General features: G+C 40.4%; 1 protein-coding gene and 1 long non-coding RNA gene across 2 annotated transcripts in view; one reads left to right on the top strand and one right to left on the bottom strand.

The window, feature by feature from the left end:
- Positions 1–21,663, bottom strand: part of cdc40 (cell division cycle 40 homolog (S. cerevisiae)) — a 130,637-nt gene that overhangs the window by 40,062 nt on the left and 68,912 nt on the right. Inside the window, exons 8-11 of the mRNA XM_043687120.2 lie at positions 21,185–21,259; positions 18,215–18,260; positions 15,818–15,919; positions 8,860–8,975 (exon numbers count right to left, since the gene is read on the bottom strand). Of these exons, the coding sequence (XP_043543055.1) occupies positions 8,860–8,975; positions 15,818–15,919; positions 18,215–18,260; positions 21,185–21,259 (339 nt within the window). The remainder of the gene's footprint in view (positions 1–8,859; positions 8,976–15,817; positions 15,920–18,214; positions 18,261–21,184; positions 21,260–21,663) is intronic.
- The window catches only part of LOC148150655 (uncharacterized), a 32,373-nt gene that overhangs the window by 8,168 nt on the left and 2,542 nt on the right, over positions 1–21,663 (top strand). The gene's annotated exons all lie outside the window — the stretch shown is intronic.

The following is a 21,663-nucleotide window of genomic DNA, read 5'->3' as shown; positions in this document are numbered from 1 at the left end:
CAACTGGTTTGTTGTTTGCCAAATTAAATGAATTGCTGGCATAATTCTCAAAAAGAAAACATTTTTCTTACTCTTAGTCCTCATAGTTCCCAGATTCATTGCCATGTCATGAAAACAAAAACACGTTCCATCGTAATTAGCAGAGTGAGTTAACATGAAGCTTTAAACACCCAGTAAAACATTAGGCAAAAGAATAGGAAACTAGATGGTGAAAAGTGCAGTACTGCCACATGGAGGCAATAACCAAAGCCCTGTACTGTTACCTATTTTCAATTACTAAGCCAAAAATGGACTGGATTGCAAAATGAAAAACTAAAGGGCATATTTTGAAACAACAGATGGTAAAATGACTAAAGTATCCACAAGTACCTTTTATGCAAACCTGACAGTGTGAACTATGAACTCTCCAGTAGCATGGAACCCACCCACACAGCCTGTGCACTCAATCACAATATCTTAATCAACTAAAGAATAGCAGAAATGAAGCATAAATTTCTGGAAGAGTGCATCGCTGCAACACAGCTGTTACTGCATACAAGAAACAATGAATGTTACATATGCACTGGTATACTACATACAGAAATATTGGAGGTGAGAAACTGGACTTGATACAGAGTATTTTTTGGGTATCATGAATAAGGCCAAAATTGAATCATAAATACACTTGGAACATCTGACTTCTCCACAATTTTACAAAATTTTTCTGCTTTCAAATTTGTCTCCAGTTGCAGATGTCTGGAGGGATTCATGTGATAGTTGCTGAATAATTTTTTTCTTGCTCTGGGCGCGCGCGCGTGTGGTGCGCACACGCACTTGTTAGAAGTTTTAAAAAGTCCACTGTCTAAGTTACATAAATTATAAATCCTGTCCTTTAACCATACTTATTTAAGTTATTGATTACCTATTCAATTGGTCTACTTTAGTATTGGTTAAAAACAATTTGATTTCAATAAATAATTATTTTCTTATTAGTGAGAAAACCTGGTGTGCGTAGTTTATATAATTGATTTAGATAGTTATGTAGAATTGGTTAATTTGGTGGAGTAATCAAATTTTCACATTTCTAATGTATTCGGAACAGTGGAGTTTGATTTACAGTGCACTACCCGTGGTGAGTTGTGACAAGTATTAAAAATCAGAGAGCACAGGATCAGGGAATCTGGACGTGAGTGAAAGAATTAGATATGAAGATATTGATATGTCCAATTGTTTTAGTGCTAAAGCTGGTCACAACAATGGCCATCTCAATAATGGACAGTATTATTTCCCCCCAGAGGTGGTTTAGACCATTTAGTCTCGTCTTTACTGCTCTGGTTTGCTTCTGCTATCGTCGGTTAGGTATTCCAGAAGAAAGAATGAAATGACTTTTTGGGCACAGTTTGGCTAATGTAGCTATCACAGTCAAGATTAGAGTGGTGCTGGAAATGCCCAGCAGGTCAGGCAGCATCCAAGGAGCAGGAAATAGATGTTTCGGGCAAAAGCTCTTCATAGGAATGAGCTTCATCATTCCTGATGAAGGGCTTTTGCCCGAAACGTCAATTTTCCTGCTCCTCGGATGCTGCCTGACCTGCTGTGCTTTTCCAGCACCACTCTAATCTTGACTCTGATCTCCAACATTTGCAGTACCCACTTCTACCCTGATGTAGCTATCATGTTTGATTAGCTGGCAGTCAATAAAACTTGAGATATGACTAAAAAGAGACAACATTTAAGCTTTTCATCATGCATTCCTCGGGACTGGGACACACAAAAAAACTTATAGAGAACAACAATTTACACAGGTGTTGTTTGGGATAGACTGCAGCAAGAACTGTTAATTGTCAATCTTAGCTGATGAAATTCAGACCAGCCAGGCAGAGCAATGCCAAGGGAAATGCAACAGGGATAGCTGTCACAACAACATTTCCTATCGAAAAAGGCACAACGAATGCACATATTCCTTTTGTCTACAAATAACGGTGCAGACTATGTGCAGCTTCAAGCATGTAAAAATAAAACACTGACTCAAGCAATAACCTTAAACTGTCTTCAGTGTAATTCTTAGCACAATCAGGATTGCTTGGTAAACGCTATCCAAAACCATATCTAATGTTAGATGCAGTGTTCTAAAATTTATAATGCTGGGCTAGTCAAATACTGTCGGTATGCTACCCTCCATAGACCATTAAAAGAATATGGCTGTTTGATACACTCTGCCAGTTGCTAGGTCTATATACCTAGCATTACACTGGCACTGAAAATGTTCATTTTATTCATTCATGGGATGTAGACATTGCTGACTGTGCCAGGATGTATTGCCAATCACTGGTTGGTCTTCAGAAGGTGTGAAGGCCTAACAAGTGTCTTATATTAATTCAACATCACCTCCTTGCTTTGGGAGTATTCCATCACACTCCTTGAAACTTGCAGGTGGTAGATCTTGTTGTGCAGTGACATTTTCAAAGTTCATAAATGACACAAGCTTGGTAGAATTTTAAACAGTGAGGTGGATAATGTGGAACACCAAAAGGACATTAGCAAGTTGGTGGAATGGGCAGATGAGGGTCAATGTAGGTAAGTGCAAGAAGATGCACTTCAGTCAGAAGAATATTGAAAGGCAAAACAAAAAAGGGGTACAATTCTAAACAGGGTGCAGGAACAGAGGGATCTGGATTATCTGTATAGTTATTTTTGAGTCATACAGCATAGAAACAGACCCTTCAGCCCCCCCACCCATGTCAATACAGACAAACAAACACCAAACTACCCTGATCCCATTTACCTGCACTTGGTCCATAGCCTACTATATCCTGGCACAATAAATGCTTATCCAGATGCTTCTTAAAAGATATGAGTGCACCTGCCTCCATCATCCTTTCTGAGAGGTAGGTGTTCCACATTTCTACCATTCTCTGGGTGATTTTTAAAAAAATCAGATCTCATCTATATCACTTATTCCTCACCTTAAACTGGTGTCCTCTCATGAGATTTTAGACACATCTCTCATGGGGAAAAAATTCTGACAATCTGCGCTGTCTATACCTCTTATAATTCTGTACACCTTAGTCCAACCTCCTCTGTTTCAAGGAAAACAAACCCAGCCCATTGTAAATCTCCTCTACACCATCTCCAGTGTAATCATTTCTTTCCGATAGTGTGGTGTCAAGAACTGCAGATATTATTCCATCTGCAGCTTAACCAATGTTTTATAAAGTTGCAACAAGATTTCCCTGCTGAAGAAGGGTTCTTCCCATTCTGAAGGAGGATCACTGGACCAGAAACTTTAACACGGATTTCTCTCCACAGACACTACTAGACCAATTGGGTTTTTCCAGCAATTTTGGTTTTTGTTTGACTTCCAGCATTCACAGTTTTTTTGGAGTATTTTAAATTTCCTACACCTATATTCTAAGCTGCAGCTTATGAAAGCAAGCATCCCATATGCCTTCTTCATCATTGTCTACCTGTGCTGGCACTTTAGGGGTCTATGGACCTGTAAACCGAGGTCCCTTTGTTCCTCAGTATTCCCAAGGGAACGGCCATAGATTCTTCCCTTATTAGGTCTCCCAAAATGCATCATCTCCCATTTATCAGATCAAATTCCATGTGCTATTGCTCTGCCAAATTTACCAGTTGATCAATATCAGACTATAGTGTCATAGAGCACGGAAAAAGACCCTTCAGTCCAAATAGTCCCGTTGACCATTTTCTCAAACCAACAAATCTTATTTGCCTGAGTTTGGCCTATATCTCTCCAAACATTTCCTATTCAAGTACTTATCCAAATTTTGAGAAGATTTGCAGCTCAGGTTGAGCTTCTGGATGTACGCTTACTTGCTAAACTGGAAGGTTCATTTTCAGATGTTTTGTCACCATACTAGGTAACATCTTCAGTGATCCTCTAAAGACTGTACTTTATCTGCATCCACCACATCCTCCAGCAGTTCATTCCGCAAAATAAAAAATTGCCCCTCACATCCTTTTAAAATCTTTCTCCTCTCATCTTAAAAATATGCCCATTACTTTTGAACTCCACCACCCTAAGGAAAAACCCTTGCTGTTCACTTCATCTATGCCCCTCATGATTTTATAAACCTCTATAAAGGTCATCTAAGTCCCAGCCTATATTTATAACTCAAACCCTCCATTCATTGGCAACATTTTGGTAAATTTTCTCTGAATCCACTCCAGTTTAATAATATCCTTCTTACAACCAGGACAACCAGAACTATACACAGTATTCCAGAAGAGGCTTCACTAACATCCTGCATAACCTCAACATGACGTTCCAACTCCTATATTCAATGGTCTAAGCAATGAAGGCAAGCATGCTAAAAACCTTCCTAAACACCCTGTAGCCTGAGACCATACTCCTCACTATCACGAACACCAATTTTGTTGTCATCTGCAAACTTACTAATTATACCTTCTCCATTCACATCCAAGTCCTTAATATACGTAACAAGCAAAGGTCCCAGCACCGAATCCTGTGCTACACTGCTGGTCACAGGCTTCCAATTACAAAAACAATCCTTCACCATCACCCTCTGCCTCCTATATGCAAGCCAAGTTTGGATCCAGTTTGCCAACTTGCCTCTCATGGGCCTATTAACCTTTACACCAGCCTCCATGAGGGACCTTGTCAAAAGGATATAATGAAGTCCATGTAATCCACATCAACTCCACAACCTCATCAATATACTTATTCACCTTTCCAAAAAACCTCCATTAAATTAGGCAGTGATCTCCCACTAACAAATCCATGCTGACATATCCCTGATCAATCCCTGCCTTTCCAAGTGTTGATTAATTTTGTCCCTAAAAATTGTTTCCAATGATTTCCCCACTAACATTAGACTAACTGGTCAGTAATTATCCCTGCTGTCCTTCTTGAACAAAGTATCTCTGCCAGGGCCCTAGCTGTCTCCTCACTTGCCTCCTTTGGCAGCCTGGGACACATCTAAACAGAACCTGGGGACTTATGTACCTTTATTCCTGCTAAAATATCTAATACATCCTCCTTACTAATCTTAATATGTTTCAGAAACTTACCACCCCAACTGAAAATCCCTTGTTACAATGAATATGTGTGAGAAATATTCATTTAAGTTCTCACTCTCATTCTCTGACTCCATGCACAACTTGCTCCTTTGGTCTCTAATAGGCCCCACTCTTTCCCTGGTAATCCTCTTACTTTTATCATACTTACAAAATGTTTACACCTTGGAGTTGTCCTTAAACCTATCTGCTAAAGATATCTCGTGGCCCATCTTTGCCCTCCTGATTTCTTTCTTTAAGCAACCCCTACACTCTCTATACTTCCGAAGGGCATCACTGTTTTTAAAGTGCTGTAGCTAATATATTCTTCCATTTATTTTTGTAAAATTTTGGAAATTCCTTGACATCCAGGGTTCCATTGACGTGCGGCCCTTGCCCTTCACTCTTAAAGAAACAAGCTGGCCCTGAATTCTCACAACACTACTTTTAAGAGACCCCCACTATCCAAATATACATTCACCTTCGAGAAACTGTTCCCATTCAATTTTTGCCAGATCCTGACTGTTGGGAAGCTTGTAGTCTAATTCCAGCAAAGTAACTGACCCTTTTTTATTTCTATGTTCTACCCAGATGGCTTCATTTGAAGACCCTTCTGGCTTATCCATCCTCATTCTGTAGTGGTGGGTTTCCTTTATCAATAATGCAATGCTCCCACTCTCTTATATCCCCACCATGTGCCTGAAATGTTTACACCTTGGAATGCTGAGCTGTCAGATCCACCCTTCCTTCAACATATTTCAGTGATTGCAATAATTTCATATTCCCATGTGCTGATCAACACTGAAAGTTCATCACCTGACCAAGTAAGTTCCTTGCACTAAAATAGAAAGAATCTAACATTCTGGACCCCTCATGAGTTATACCGTGACTATGTCTTCTCCGCCTACTGGACTGCACTAACATTCATTCTACATCTTATTGGATTTTGTTCTCGGCTTTACATCAATTTTTTGCCCCATCTCCCAGCCAAATTAATTTAAAACCTCCCCATTTATTCACACATTTCATTGAAGGTCAGGACAGGTAGAAAGAATAGTTAGTAAAGCATCCCGTGTCCTTGGCTTTAATAATAGGTGCATAGAGTACAAGAGAAGGAGATGATGTCAAAGTTGCATTCAGACCTCAGCTGCGATATTGAGTACAGTTGTGGGCACCACATTATAGGAAGGATGGAGACATTGCAGAAGTGGTTTACAAGAATGATTCCAGAAATGAGAAACTGCATAATGAGGGTAGATTAAAGAAGTTGGAACCGTTCTTCTTAGGAGATAAGGAAGTCAAGAGAAGTTCTGATCGAGGTTTTCAAAGTTATGAGTGGATAAACAGATAGGGAGAAGGTGTTCTCACTTGTAAAAGAAATAAGAACAAGATGGTACAGATTTAAAGTTCCGTATAAAAGAAGCAAGGGTGATAGGAGCAAGGATATCGAATGCACTGCCTGGAAATGGGGTGGGGGCAATTTCAATTGAGAAATTCAAGATGGCACTGGATGATTATTTGGATAGAAATAGTGTGCAAGGGTATGAGGAAAAGTAGGAAATTAGCGCTAGGTAATAATGTTCAACTGAACGTAAGAACTAGGATCAGGAATAGGCAATACAGCTCCTTGAGCCTGCTCCATCAATCAATTCAAGCTTGGCTAATCTCATCTTCACCTCAATTCTACTTCAACCTATTACGAATTAATAATTTGTCTAAATCCTCCTTAAATTTATTCACTGTTCCAGTCTGCCTCTCGCTGCACTAATTTAACTCGCCGGTCTGCCTCTCTCCATGCTATTTCTCACTCTGAGGCTGCCTTCCCTTCCCCCGCTGATGAGCTGAGCGGCCTCCATCTGCACCTTCTAACAATTCTCATGACTGCGTGACCGATCATAGGTAGAAAACAGCTGAGCTCCTGCTGCAGGATTCCTAGCCTCTGAGCAGCTCTTGTAACTATGATGGTCAGATTCTCTCTTGTTGGACATGGTCACTGCCCGGCACTTGTGTGGCACGAATATCACTTAGTCACCAGTTAGTCCAAACTGAGACATTGTTCAGGTTTTGATTCATTTGGCCGTGGACAGCTTCAGTTCCTGAGGAATTACAAATGGTGTTGAATATTGTGCCATTATCAGGGAACATCCTGACTTCTAACCTAATGCTGAAGATGGTTGGGCCTCGGACACAAGCCTGAGGAACTCCTGCAGAGGTGATTCTGACCTCCACAATTATCTTCCTTTGTGCCTGGTATGACTCCAACCAGTGTCTAGTTTTACCCTCCATTCCCCTTGAGTTGGGTGTTCCTAGGGATCCTTGATGCCACACTTGATTAGATGTCATATTACTCATTTGTGGTGTGAGATAATTTTATTTTAGGTTGACAGTTAACATCCTGTTAGTCGAAAATACCATTCTTATGCTTGTTAAAAAGTAGAAGTGTGAGACAGCTAGTATCAGACACCACCTTTTCAGGGGAATTGGGGGTAGACTGAGCACCTTTCAGGGTCAAAAGATGGTTTGCTTTAACGACATGTTTTACGTCACTGAAATTCTTGCAGCAGTGCATTCCAGTCCTTGGGGCTTTGCTCCTGGTACTGCTAACCTTCTTTTGACCTTTCCTGCTGTGGTTACAGGACATGTTTACTCTTCTTAAATCTTAATCATAAGACTGTACCTCCAGTATACCTTGGAGCTCACGGTCTTCCCTGTGAAGCCATTCCTCCTTTTTCCCCTGATCAGATTTTCCACAATCACAACTCCCACAAAGGAAATACTTACCAAACCGATTGCTGGGATGGCAGTTTTTTTGCATGAGGGGAGATTGGGACACTGGTCTGTATTTTACTTTTAATATTGTTATTTGCTTTGTGCACCGCTTCCTAGGCCAGCATTTGTTGCTTTTCCTTAACTACCCTTTAGTGGCTTGGTATACCATATCTGAGGTTAAGAGTCAACCACTTGTGGTGAGTCTGCAGTCACAATGAGATCAGACCACGTAAGGAAGACAGATTATTTTTTCCTAAAAGGACACCAATGGCTACAAGGGATTTTTCAGATTTAAATTTGAATAACACATCTGTCATAATGCTATTTGAATCCTTCTCCCTGGAGCATCATCCTGGGTCTCTGGATTACTAGTCCAGTGATATTAACACTATGTCACTACCTTCGCATGATTCACAGGAATTTAGAAGAATGAGATCTCATTGAGGTAAATAAAATGATGACAGAGCTGGATAGACTGGTTACAGTGATGATGGTTCCTCTGGCTGATGGAATGTGGTTCCAAAACAAAAACAGAAGGGTGATGATCTCAGGATACATAGCAGGTCATTTCGAACTGAGATGAGGAGAAATTTCTTCACACAGAGGGTGGTGAACATTTGGAATTCGCCACCACAGAAGGCTATGGAAGCAAAGTTGCTGAATATATTTAACAAAGAAACAGTTTTCCGAGACTCAAGTTGTCAATGGTAGAGGGTGACAGCGAGGATGGCATTGAGATAGAAGCTCAGCCACAATTATGCTGTTTGGCAGAGTGGGATCAATGGACTACAGTTGCTCCCACATTTTACATTTCGGTTTCCAAACGTCTGAAAAAATCTATGGACATTAAAGTGTTATTGAAACACAAACAGGGAAAATATTTAATTGTAGATATTTTTCAATCAACCTGTTCAGAGATGTTATTACACTCTGGAGCAGATGGGACTTGAATCCAGGACTCTTGGCTCAGAGATAGGATCACTACCACTACTTTTCAAAATTTGAGCAGGCAACGAGAAGCCATTAATTCAACAGAAGGTAAAACAAGAATGGAACACAAATTGCAAATCTCACCTGGACAATTTTCTTGTCTGACATACCAGCCACAAAGAGATGCTGCTTCTCTTCATCGGGATTGAACTTGACACAGTATGGAACTTTTCTATTAGAAAACTTAGCTGTACATTTCCCTGATGACAAAGATACAATATAAAAAGGACAAGTAGTTAAAGCTTAAAACATTGCACAGCATTGCAAACTGAAGAACAATATTTTCCAGCGATATTGCTGGATAATTAATCACACAATGAGTATGTACATGAATGCAATCTTTTACTTAGCTATCACTACAGAAAAATCACTGAGCACTGTGATGGGGGTGGGTTGAGAGAGTGGGAGGGGAACTTAATGCTGCACTTACAAAACTAGGAGCAGGAGCATGATTTAGCTGTTTCAGCCAAATGGCCTACTCCTGATGTCAGCATTTACTGATGTTGGTGAAGAAGGAACAACATAAAATCTATGGGGAACCAATGGCCTAATGGCATTAGCTCTGGATTATTAATCCAGTAGACCCAGATAATGTTCTGGAATCCTGGGTTCGAATTCTGCCAGAATTCGATCAGATTGTGGAATTTGAATTCAATAAACAAATACAATCTGGAATTAGGAGTGCAATGATAACCATGAAACCATTGTCGATTGTCAGGAAAGAAAACCATCACATTCACTAATGTCCTTTAGGAAAGGGAACAGTAATCCTTACCTGGTCTGACCTACATGCAACTCTAAACCACAGCAATACGGTTGACCCTTAACAATTAGAGACGGACAGTAAATGCTGGCCCAACCAGCGACAACACAGCCCAAGTATCAATAAAAAAACTAAAAAGATTAATTTAATATTTTCATAGAATTCTTCGAAATAAAATTAAAACATTTGTAGGCAATGTACTGTGGATCAAAGAGGAGGTTATTTCAATATACAACTGTCTGGATAAGTAGTCCGTCAACACAAATAATTATGATGAATATGACCAAAAGTTATTCAACTCTGATCTCCAAAAGTATGTTTCTGAGCAGATAATCAAAGACCTCCACTCAAAATCCTGAAAACATGTTCAAATTCCATTATTGCAGAGTGAGAAGTTGAATTCAGTTACAAAGTTTTTGTTTTGTGAACATGTTTTATATCAATTAATGTAACCATGAAGTGTGAAGTAACCAATTCACTACTTAAGTGCCTTAAATGGCAGCATGGAAAGTCAAGTTAGCTTCTTCCCACCAAGAATTTAATTTCAGTGGTGGCAGGAAGGGGTTGGTAGCTTCTCTGATGTCAAACCACCAGATTATCTTCCCCACTCATCATATTCTTGGGAGGGGAAGATCATGGTTTTATGAATTTTTTTTAAAGCTCAATTTGACGTGGACTGAACAGGTTGATTTTTATCAGGCAATGGAGGGAAATTTGGTAGTATGAGGTGTAAGGAAAGTTACAAAAAATGTTCGGCAGGAAGCAAATTAATGAAGCAATTATTAACAGAGATTTTCTGAGGGCAATGAAATTTTACCAACAGTATCCAGGATCCATGAAGTAAGCAATTGCATAATGGGAGATCAAGTGCCTTGGAAATAACACGCAATGTGCAAGTAAAATGGAAATCAGCAAACCCAAGGTGACCCACAGGCAGAGATTTGCAATTACAAATTATTTCCTGGGAATGGACTTCAAGGACAGTGAAAGAAATGGGCTGAAAATGTGTTGCTGGAAAAGCGCAGAAGGTCAGGCAGCATCCAGGGAACAGGAGAATCGACGTTTCGGGCATAAGCCCTTCTTCAGGAACCATTTCAGTGAAAGAAATGGGGCTTCCTTCTTCTGTATTGTGCCTCCATTTCCTCTTGCCTGCTCTACTGCAGAAGCATTTGCTTTTTCACTTTTGCCTTTTCAATTACACAAACCAAGTAGCCCTCCTCTCTTTGCAACCCACCCAAAGGTTCTATTTGGAAAAAATTAAAATATGCCTTCTTATTGGATGCCATCTGGAAGTTTATACGGGCAGTCGCACTACTGCAGCAATTTTATGACTTGGAAATAGTCCCAACATCCAGAATATCCTAGGTTGGAACTTTCCTCTCCCTGGACTGGTGTCTGTAATGGGAAGATAGATGGGAAAATACTGTTTGGAGAGAATGAAAGAAAAACGGAAATCTCAACGATGAAAAATGCTTTGCAATTTTCCCCTTAAGTCATGCATCTGTAGAATCTCACCATTGAGTGATGACTAATTTATTCCCATGTATTTGCATACTATTAGCATTCCTATTCACCTTATTTACATACCATTTCCAAATTCTTCTCATTCCCTGAGAAACTAGATGGCACAAATTCCTGGCTTGTACCTTGCTCTCCTAATGCGGGTCCCATAATGCGATAGTAACTAGGTGGAGGGGCGGGCCATACAGCTCTCTGGCCTGCTCTGCCATTCATTTTGATCATGGCTGACCCTCTGTCTCAATGCCATATTGCCACTTTCTCCCCACACCTCTTGAAGACTAAATCTAAAATGCATCTTTCTTGAATATATTCAGTGACTTAGCCTCCACAGTCTCCTGTGGCAGAGAATTCCACAGGTTCACTGCCCTTTGAGCAGAAAAAAATTCCGCATTTCTGTCCTAAATGGTCTAGCCCATATGCGGAAAATGTGTCCCCTGGATCTAGACTTCCCAAAAAGACAAAACATCCTCCCTCCATCTAATCTGTTCAGCCTGTTAGAACTTTATAGGTTTTAATCAAAACTTGTCTTGTCCTTCAAAACTCTGAGTACTGGCCCAGTCAAACCAATCCTAAAGTCATAGCACAGTTCTGTCATCCCCGGTATCAGCTGAGTGAACCTCCACTGCACTTCTTCCATGGCAAGTCTATCCTCCCTCAGGTAGGGTGACCAAAATGGCAGACAAACTCCAGGTGTGATCTCACCAAGGTTCTATAATAACTGCAGCAAGGCATCCTTACTTCTGAACTTAAATCCTCTTGCAATGAACATAGTATTTGCAGTCCTGGCCATCACCATTCTTCAAAATCATCTCCACGCTTGCTCTCGAGCCACTATACTCCTTGACCACTCATCCATGCCGACCAGATATCCTTACTTAACCCAGTCTCATTTGCTAGTAATTGGCCTATATCCCTCTAAAAGCAAAAGTGAGGACTGCAGATGCTGGAAACCAGAGTCTATATTAGAGTGGTTCTGGAAAAGCACAGCAGGTCAGGCAGCATTTGAGGAGCAGGAAAATCGACGTTTCGGGCAAAAGCCCTTCATCAGGAATGAAAGCAGGGAGCCTCCGGGATGGAGAGATAAATGGGAGGGGATGGGGCTGGGGAGAAGTTAGCGAAGAGTGGGGTGGGGTCCGTTTAAAGATGGCGGAAATGTCATCGGATGATATGGTTTATGCAAAGTTTGATAGGGGTCCTCACCACCAGGGATATATTTCCCTCCCCAACCCTTTCCGCTTTCCGCAAAGACCGTTCCCTCCATAACTACCTGGTCAGGTCCACGCCTCCTACAACCCACCCTCCCCGCCTAGCACCTTCCCCTGCCACCACAGGAATTGCAAAACCTGCGCCCACACCTCACCCCTCACCTCCATCTAAGGCCCCATCAAAGTTTCACCTGCATATCCACCAATGTCATTTATTGTATCCGTTGCTCCCGATGTGGTCTCCTTTACATTGGGGAGACTGGTCACCTTCTCGCTTTAGGGAGACACCCACCTCCCCGTGGCCAAACATTTCAATTTCCCCTCCCACTCTGCCGAGGATATGCAGGTCCTGGGCCTTCTCCACCGGCACTCCCTCACCACCCAACGCCTCGGAACACTTCAACCCCAGGGCATCAATGTGGACTTCACCAGTTTCTTCATTTCCCCTCCCCCAACCTTAGCACAGTTCCAACCTTCCAGCTCAGCACTGTCCTCATGACCTGTCCTACCTGCCAACCTTCCTTCCCACCTATCCACTCCATCCTCCCCTCTGACCTATCACCTCCATCCCCATCTCCAACCACCAATTGTACTCTTGGCTACCTTCTCCCCAGCCCCACCTCCCTTCCATTTATTTCTCCACCCTGGAGGCTCCCTGCCTTCATTCTTTATGAAGGAATTCTGCCCGAAACGTCGATTTTTCTGCTCCTTGGATGCTGCCTGACCTGCTGTGCCTTTCCAGCACTACTCTAATCTATATCCCTCTAAACCCTTCCTTTCCATATAATTATCCAGATGGCTTTTAAATGTAATTGTACCAGACTCCACCACCTCCTCTGGCCGCTCATTCCATACATGCACCACCCTCTGCATGAAAAAGTTTCCCCAAGATCCCTTTTAAGTTTTTCCCCTCTCACCCTAAACCTATGCCCTCTAGTTCCGGACTCCCCACCCCAGGGAAAAGACCTTGTCTATTTATCCTATCCATACCCCTCATTGATTTTATAAACCTCTATAAGGTCACTCCTCAACTCCAATGCTCCAGGGAAAACAGCCCCATCCTATTCAACCTCTCCCTGCAGCTCAAATCCTCCTACCCTGGCAACATCCTTGCAAATCTTTTATGAACCCTTTCAAGTTTCACAACATCCTTCCGATAGGAGGAAGACCAGGATTGCACACAATATTTCAAAAGTGGATTAACCAATGCCCTGTAAAGATGCAACATGACCTCCCAACTCCTAAACTCAAAGCGCTGTCCAATAAAGGAAAGCATACCAAATGCCTTCTTCACTATCCTCTCTACCTGCGATTCTACTTTCAAGGAGCTATGAACCTGTACTCCAAGGTCTCTTGGCATTGCAACACTCCACAGAATCTTGTCTTTGTGTATAAGTTCTGCTCTGATTTGCTTTTCCAAAATGCATCACCTCACATTTATCTAGATTAAACTCCATCTGCCACTCCTCAGCCCATTGGCCCATCTTATCAAGATCCCACTGTACTCTGAGGTAACCTTCTTCGCCATCCACTATACTATGTCATCTGCAAACTTACTAACTATACTTCTTATATTCACATCTAAATCATTTATATATATGGCGAAAAGCAGTGGACTCAGTACCAATCCTTGTAGCACACCAATAGTCACAGGCCTCCAGTCTGAAAAGCAACCCTTTACCACCACCCTCTGTCGTCTACCTTTGAGCCAGTTCTGTACCCAAATGGCTAGTTCTTCCTGTATTCCATGAGATCTAACCTTGCAAACCAGTCTACCATGAGGAACCTTGGTACATGATTTACTGAAGTCCACATAGATCACGTCCATCACTCTGCCCTCATCAGTCCTCTTCGTTACTTCTTCAAAACACTCAATCAAGTTTATGAGACATGATTTCCCATGCACAAAGCTATATTGACCATCCCTAATCAGTCCTTGTCTTTCCAAGTGCATGTAAATCCTGTCCCTCAGGATTCCTTCCAACAACTTGCCCACCACCAATGTCAGGCTCACCAATATTCACTGTGTACAGAGACAGCTAAGTTCTCTTGAAATGCTTGTACATCAAGTTGACAGCATTGAACCTATACTTCTTTCAGCAAACCATTGTGCTATGACAGAGAGTGGACATGTGAACTGTTTATTGTATACTTCCCAGCCCTGAACATCACTGATTCCATAGCAGATTCACAAGGCGGGTGCAAGTGTGGAATGATGTGCATAGTACACACTGTGCTTAGCCTCAGTGTCGTCCACATTAAAGTGCTCGCCTTGACTGCAATCAACTACACTGCACTTCATGGATCCCTGATCACTGAGCCTATCTGCAGTGAAGCAGCTGGTTACTTGTGAGACATGAACAATTCTTGGCCATTGCAATGTCTGAAAAGGATGCTCATTTCTCACATGAATGAGATTTAATCACCTACAGCAACACTGTTAGTGACAGACACCCAAGACTTTCTTCATGGAATAGCTACAGTGTTTTGACACATGTGCTCACCAGATTATGCTCCTCATTCCTGATGAAGGGCTTATGCCTGAAACACTGATTCTCCTGCTTCTCAGACACTGCCTATCCTGCGGTGCTTTTCCAGCACCACACTCTCGATTCTGATCTCCAACATCTGCAGTCCTCACCTTCTCCCTCTGAGATTGTGCTCCCAAGCCTAATCTAGATGGAGTACCATTGAAGTACAAGTTTCTGAGCAGGTGGAGAATGCAGGTGAAAGATTTACCATTATGCCCTCAGAGGGTTCAGTGGCTTCCTCCTCACAGGTGGAGATGCAGCTGAGAGTCTCTGGAGCTGGCTTTATCTGACTGAAGGTTCATTGGGTGCCATCAGCACCTGCGTAACAGGCAAGGGAATCAGCTAAGAGGAATAAAAGCTTATGGAGATTATGAGGGATCTGTTCGCCGAACAGAACCACAACAACGAGCACCCGAGCTACAAATCTTCGCACAAACTTTGAAGATTAAGAGGGAGTCAGCACTGGTGGTTTCGGGAGTGCAGCACAGCGTCGTGACACTTATTGGGTTAGTTGGCCAATGAGGTCTCCCTTTCCTCCACTGAACAATTGTGACCTTTTCCAGCTAATTTGAGAATGTTTAATGAAGGCATCAATGAAGTATTTTTGAAGTGCAGTCACTGTCACAATGTAAGAAATGCAGCAGTGAATCTGTATGCAGAAAACAGCCTGAAAGAACAATGTGATAATGATCAAATAAACTGTTCTTGTGACGTTGATTGAGAGATAAGTATTAGCCAAAACATTGAGGATAACAAGCTCACTGGTCCTCGCGATACAGCCAGAGAGGGCAAAGGCCTCGGTTTACTGTCCCACCTGAACAATGATGCTGCTTCACTCAGCAAAGCTGTGGACAGCTGACCTTAATTTGCCTGCTTCAGAGGGAAATGATCACAAAACTCTGCCTCAGAGGCAAGATCACTACACATGGAGCCATGGCTGAATCTTATACAATTATCACACATTGCAAACTTCATAGATAATTGGAACACTTCAAACAACACAACAGTGTGTTTTTACTCACCTGTCTCGGTGTCCCAAAGTTTAAGGTATCGGTCGTAGGCAGCACTAAGGAACTGGGTGCCATCATTGCTAAAGCATACATCTCGCACAGCTTTACTATGGCCTTAAAGAGAAGTAAGGAGAAAAAAGGGGATACTGGGGATATCAATGGCTAAGAGTTTTTTTTTGGCAAAATTCACAAAACATCATCTTTGTCGGCTGTGACTGTAGAACTATACAAAGTCTGCTAATCTCACTAACACAGACTCCTAATTTTCTTGAAAAGGAGCTACTTTAAAAAAAACCTTTAACTTCAAACATTTATTCAATGCACATTTAATGTTTCATTCACTGACAAATGATTTGAATTACTATGCCAGCTTTTAAATAATTCAGCACAGGGATGTGGGCATCACTGGCAAGGGTGGCATTTGTTGCCCATCTCTAACTCCCCTTGAACTGAGTAACTTGTTCGTTTGAAAGGCAGTTAGAAGTCTAGTTAAGAGATAGCTGAGCGGCACAAGAATTATTTAAAGACCACATTAGGCAAGGATGACAGATTTTATTCCCTAGAGGACATTGGTGAACTAGATGGGTTTTTAACAACAATCAAAGACAGCTGTCAAAGTCATCATTACTGATACAAACTTTATATTAAATTTCACCAGCTGACAAGATAGGATTAGAGTCTGTGTCCATAGATGATCAACTGGGTAGTTTACTAGATTTACTAGCCTGATGACATTAACACTGCAATACAGTTCTTCAGTGGTCAAAGTAATAACCTCTCAATTTAAAAGTTTTCAAAATCTTATTGTACCATATTTATCTAAAGTATATCGAAACTCTGCATGTTTCTGCTTGCTCTTCTCCCCCAGTATCCGTTATGCAATTTGGCTCATGCTTGATCCCAGTAAGTCTTAGTTTAAAAAAGAAAGTTGGCAGTTCAAATCTTAGGAATAAAACAATGAACAAACTGCAATTTGCTCTGATTAAAATGACTTTACAATGACTGTTCACGTGGCCAATTGTCATCTCACACTTATGATACTACAGCAATGAGATTTACAAAAAGCTAAATTAAACACCGTCAACAACTTTAATTCCCCAAATTTGGCCTAGGACGCTGTACAATAATGAATTTGGAGGCTAAAATGAATACAATAGTCAAGTTACACAACTCTTCTAAAATCAATACACATAAAGTAGGCGTGTTAAAAAAATGTTTGCTATTTTTCACCAACTGCAAAGTCAATCATCATTTTAAATACGGTCAGCCAGGAGATTATACAAAATCCAAAAAGGGGCAGTCTCATTATCAATTTAGCTTGCACAGTAAAAATTCCTCTGCAAAAGCATTGTAGTTCATCAAATTATTAAGGGCTTTGACATTCAAGCAGCTCACAACTTTCACATTTCACAGAACTGTTAACAGCGTAGGAGGCCTGTTGAGTCTGCACCAGCTCTCCAGGCATACTTTTACAGAAAGTTTATAGTTTTTGAATTAGATTCATAACTTGTGCCAAGGGTCACATCTTGCTGCACATTATTTTGAGAGCAAAGATTTCCTAAAAAGCAATTTATGTTCTACACTCTGTTTTAAACTGTAAGCACATTTCATCCATAACACAGCAGTGAAGCATTGAACTAGTGTGGTACTGAGATGCAGTGCATCAGGGAGTGTACCAAAAGCCAACTATCATAGGGTCAGGGAACACAGAGAGATCAGTATGAGATTGAGAGAACAAACTGCGACAAATAAAGGAGAGAGAAAATGGATATAGTAATATTGTTGATCATTAATGGTTGACTAATCCGGAGGACTGGCTAACAATCAGTTGACACAAATTCAAATCTTATCTTCCACCACGGCTGCTGAAGAATTTAAATTAAATTAGTTAAATAAAATCTGAAATGAAAAGCTAATATCGATAATGGTACCCACAAAACTGCTGGATTGTACTAAGAACCCAACAGTTCACAAGTGCCCTTTAGGAAAAAAATTGAGTCTGACCTCTGTGAGATTCCAGGCCCTCAGTATTGAGGTTAACTCTTAACTTCCCTGTGAAATGGCATATCAAACCTTGGAGGCCCTCCGTTGTATTCAAGATGGCAGTTCATTATTTCAAAGACAATTAGGATTGACTTTACCAGACACACACATCCTCTGAACAAATTAAATTGTAGAAAAAGTCTTCAGTGCAGCTCATTCAGCCACTGCACATTGAAAACAAGTGGATGGAGAGCGTGCTCAGAAATATCAAGGTTTTACAACAGCAATTGTTGAAACTTAATGAAGCAAATTGATGATACGGGATTTCTCTTTTCAAAGTAGTAGGTTGGTTTTGCTTAAGAGAATTACAATATTGAAATGAATAACAATTTCCTAGCCCTCCTATTCAGATAGAAATGTACTTACCAATAAATGTTCTAATGCACCTGCGGTCATTGTAAACCTCCCAAAGCTGAAAGCAAAACATTTGATAAAGGGTGAAAATGATATATTACTTTCCAATTCCCCTCTTAGTTTCTCTAGGCTATAAATCTATTGCATCTATGAAATAGAGATGCTCCTTTCCTCCAATACTTAAACTAATAAAAATATTTTGCTGTTGGAAAACACTGCGATCTTGTGAACTTCTTCTCAGACACTCCATCCTGCTGTGGCTTTGAGACATTCAGACCAACAAGGCCAAGATCAGTAGTCCTGTACACTAAGGATTCCATATTTAGGCTATATAATAATAGTATGCCCTGCATAGCATCTTTAACATCAAAGAAATTTAAGATTTCCATGCAATTTGCTATTGTACAATATTATGCATTACCTCTTCTTTACTTCCTATGTATCATTTGATATGGTTAATGCAGCTCTCCTGATGTACAATATCACTAGACTATCTTTCCTTGCTTCAATTTTCAGCCAGCTCAACATAGCTACCATACTTTAAGCAAAGGCTTCCCATTTACCCCCACACAATCATTTTAAATGCTCCTAAGTCCTCTTCTTTTATCATTCTGTCAATAAACTGCTCCTTTATGATAACATGATACAGAAACTGATCCATCAGCTGGATATGTCAGGGATCTAACACTACTTCTCCATTTTCACTGATCCCACAACTCACAAACTAGTCTTGTTGTCAAGACTTGGAGGTGCTGGTGTTGGGCTGGGATGTACAGTTAAAAATCACATAACACCAGGTTACAGTCCAACAGGTTTATTTGGAAGCACTAACTTTCAGAGCGCCATTCCTTCATCAGGTGGTCGTGTGAGCATGATCTTAACATCCACAACCACCAGATGCTGAAGTGACGCTCTGAAAGCTAGTGCTTCCAAATAAACCTGTTTCACTATAACCTGGTGTTGTGCAATTTTTAACTTTACTCTTATTGTGCATGAAACTTGAAAGTGGCAAGACAAGTAGGTAAGGTGGTGTGAAGGTATACAAGTTAGTTGTCTTTATTAGTTAAGGCACTGAATACAAGAGCAAGGGGGTTATGATGGAGATGTATATGATGTTAGTTAGGTCTGAAGTACTGTGTGCAATTCTGGTTGCACATTATAGGAAGGACGTGATTAAACTGGTGAGGGTACAGAGGAGATTCACGAGGATTTTGCCTGGCAGGAGTGATTCAAGGTGTTTGCCTTAGAGCAAAAAAAGCTGAGGGAGGGGTCTAATTAAAGTACCAATCTTCAGGGTCAGATAGGGAGAAACGTTGAAATAGATCAATTTATTGGGGGACAGTTTTAAGATAAAAGGGCAGAAGGTTTATTGAGGATTTGGGGAAAATCATTTTCACTCAGGAGAGTTGGGTATCTGGAACTCACTGCCTGAAATGGTAGGAGAGTCAGGAATGCTTGATATTTAATAACTTTAGTTGAACAGTTGAAACACAGTAGCAGGTAAGATTATGGGCCAAATGCTACAAAATGGGATGAGAATAGATGTTGATTATCGGTACAAAAGGTATCGATGGGCAAAAGGGCCTTTCTCTTGTGTAAAAGCTATGATTCTATACTCTGTGCCATCACACTTTCTGTTTAAAGCCAGAATTTCCTCTAAATGAACATCAGAAAAGTGTAATGTTATTTTGAGTACCTGATAAATTCTGTTATCTTGCAATTTACATGATTTTCTCCCTGGCTGATCATTCAGCCTGATTCACACTATAAGCGAGCAGGACACAGTGTTTGAAGAGAAACTTGGAAATTGCTTTTCCTGTCATGCATCCACCTTTGCAAGATCCTTATACTTCTATTCCTTTTCAATTCCATTATCACTGTGAATTTACTGCAACATGCTGACTCCAGACTTGAGTTCTTTAATGTCTTCTATGCTAGACTCTTCATCTACAAAATTCTGTATGATTCAACATTCCATGTATCCACCCCGAACTAAAGTGCAGTAGTTTGTACTCATCCTTTAACAATATCTTTGTAAATCTACACTGATACTTGTTTCCAAGGCACTGAAGTCAAAATTGCCACTTTGCACTTCAGTTACCTTCAAGACCTCACCCCAGTCTTACACCTCTTTCCATATTCCAAACCTGGTTTTCCATTCCATCATTAAGCAACTCATCTCTCCCTCCATGATTCTTTCACAAAATTCATGCATCTCTTTCTCTACGACTTCACAGTTTGTCAACCCAAGTATGCTTTAGGCACCTTGCCCAAGTTTATTACCACAGCTTAGAATCAAATCTTTTCTTCCTCTATGAAGCAGCACTTGTTACATTAAATATTATATTATATTATATTATATAGAAGCAAATTGTAGCTATTAATTTGGAAGGAATCGAATTATGTTAAATTGTGTAGCCAATTTTATGTGTTTTTATTGAAATCACTGACTCAAGCAGAGATTACTTTCAATATACCAACATTAATATCGTATAAAAGTTAGATGTCAAGACACAGCTATCTTTATAGCTGCAGAAAGTCTACATTGAAATAAAATAACTCCCCCATGCAAAATTAAGAGAGTTGAAATTAACATCAGCAGAGATGAAGGAGCTGTGGAAGGTTGGAATCTAATCTTTGTTAGGAAGTTCAAAGAAGTTGCTCTCATGGCTTCTATAATGCAACTACCTTATAGTACACACAATGTTTCCTCGAATAATCACAATTCATATTCATATCAAAATTACATATATAAACACCATGGAAATAAACAAGGGCATAGGTGAAGATTTACTTCAAAAATATTCTTTATTTGATTTTCAGGTGACAAAATGTTCAAAGCTCATAGTCATTTTCAGAGATGATTTCTGAACCTATTAATTATACTATTTTGCTGCAATGACTCTCAAATCTCTATCTCTAACCTATTACACCCTAGGTAAATGACATGACAAACTGTGAAGCAGTGCAGTAAATCTTTACCTTGATTTTACAGTCCATGGAACAGGACAAAAGCAAGTGACCAGATGTTGGAAATAATCGAATAGCACTGACACCCTGAAACATAAAAAGATTGAAAATTACTTCAGCAGCCAATATCAAACTAAGACTAAAATTGCCAGGATTAGGTTTATTTTCCTGCTTTTTATTTATGATTTAATTAGACAATTTTCTGTAATGTACAAGTCTTCAGCATAATAGTTGGGATTTTCTCATGTCCCATATACAGTGAATGCTTTAAAAACATCATTCACAGGATATGGAATTTGCTGGTTGTGCCAGCATTTATTACCATCTCTAACTGCTCTTAAGAGGGTGGTTGTAAGCTGTGCACAAAAATCTTCTTAATGTCACATACAATGAATAGATTTGGCTGCACATCTGTACTTATGATGGTGTGGACATCAAGAGGATTATTACTAATCTGCATTTACTTCTGATACCTTTTCACATTTATTGGC

This window comes from Chiloscyllium plagiosum, unplaced genomic scaffold (assembly GCF_037043375.1).
Source record: "Chiloscyllium plagiosum isolate Xiang-an unplaced genomic scaffold, Cpla_swu_hap1 HiC_scaffold_3, whole genome shotgun sequence".
Taxonomy (NCBI): domain Eukaryota; kingdom Metazoa; phylum Chordata; class Chondrichthyes; order Orectolobiformes; family Hemiscylliidae; genus Chiloscyllium; species Chiloscyllium plagiosum.
This window is presented reverse-complemented; position numbering and strand designations above follow the sequence as displayed.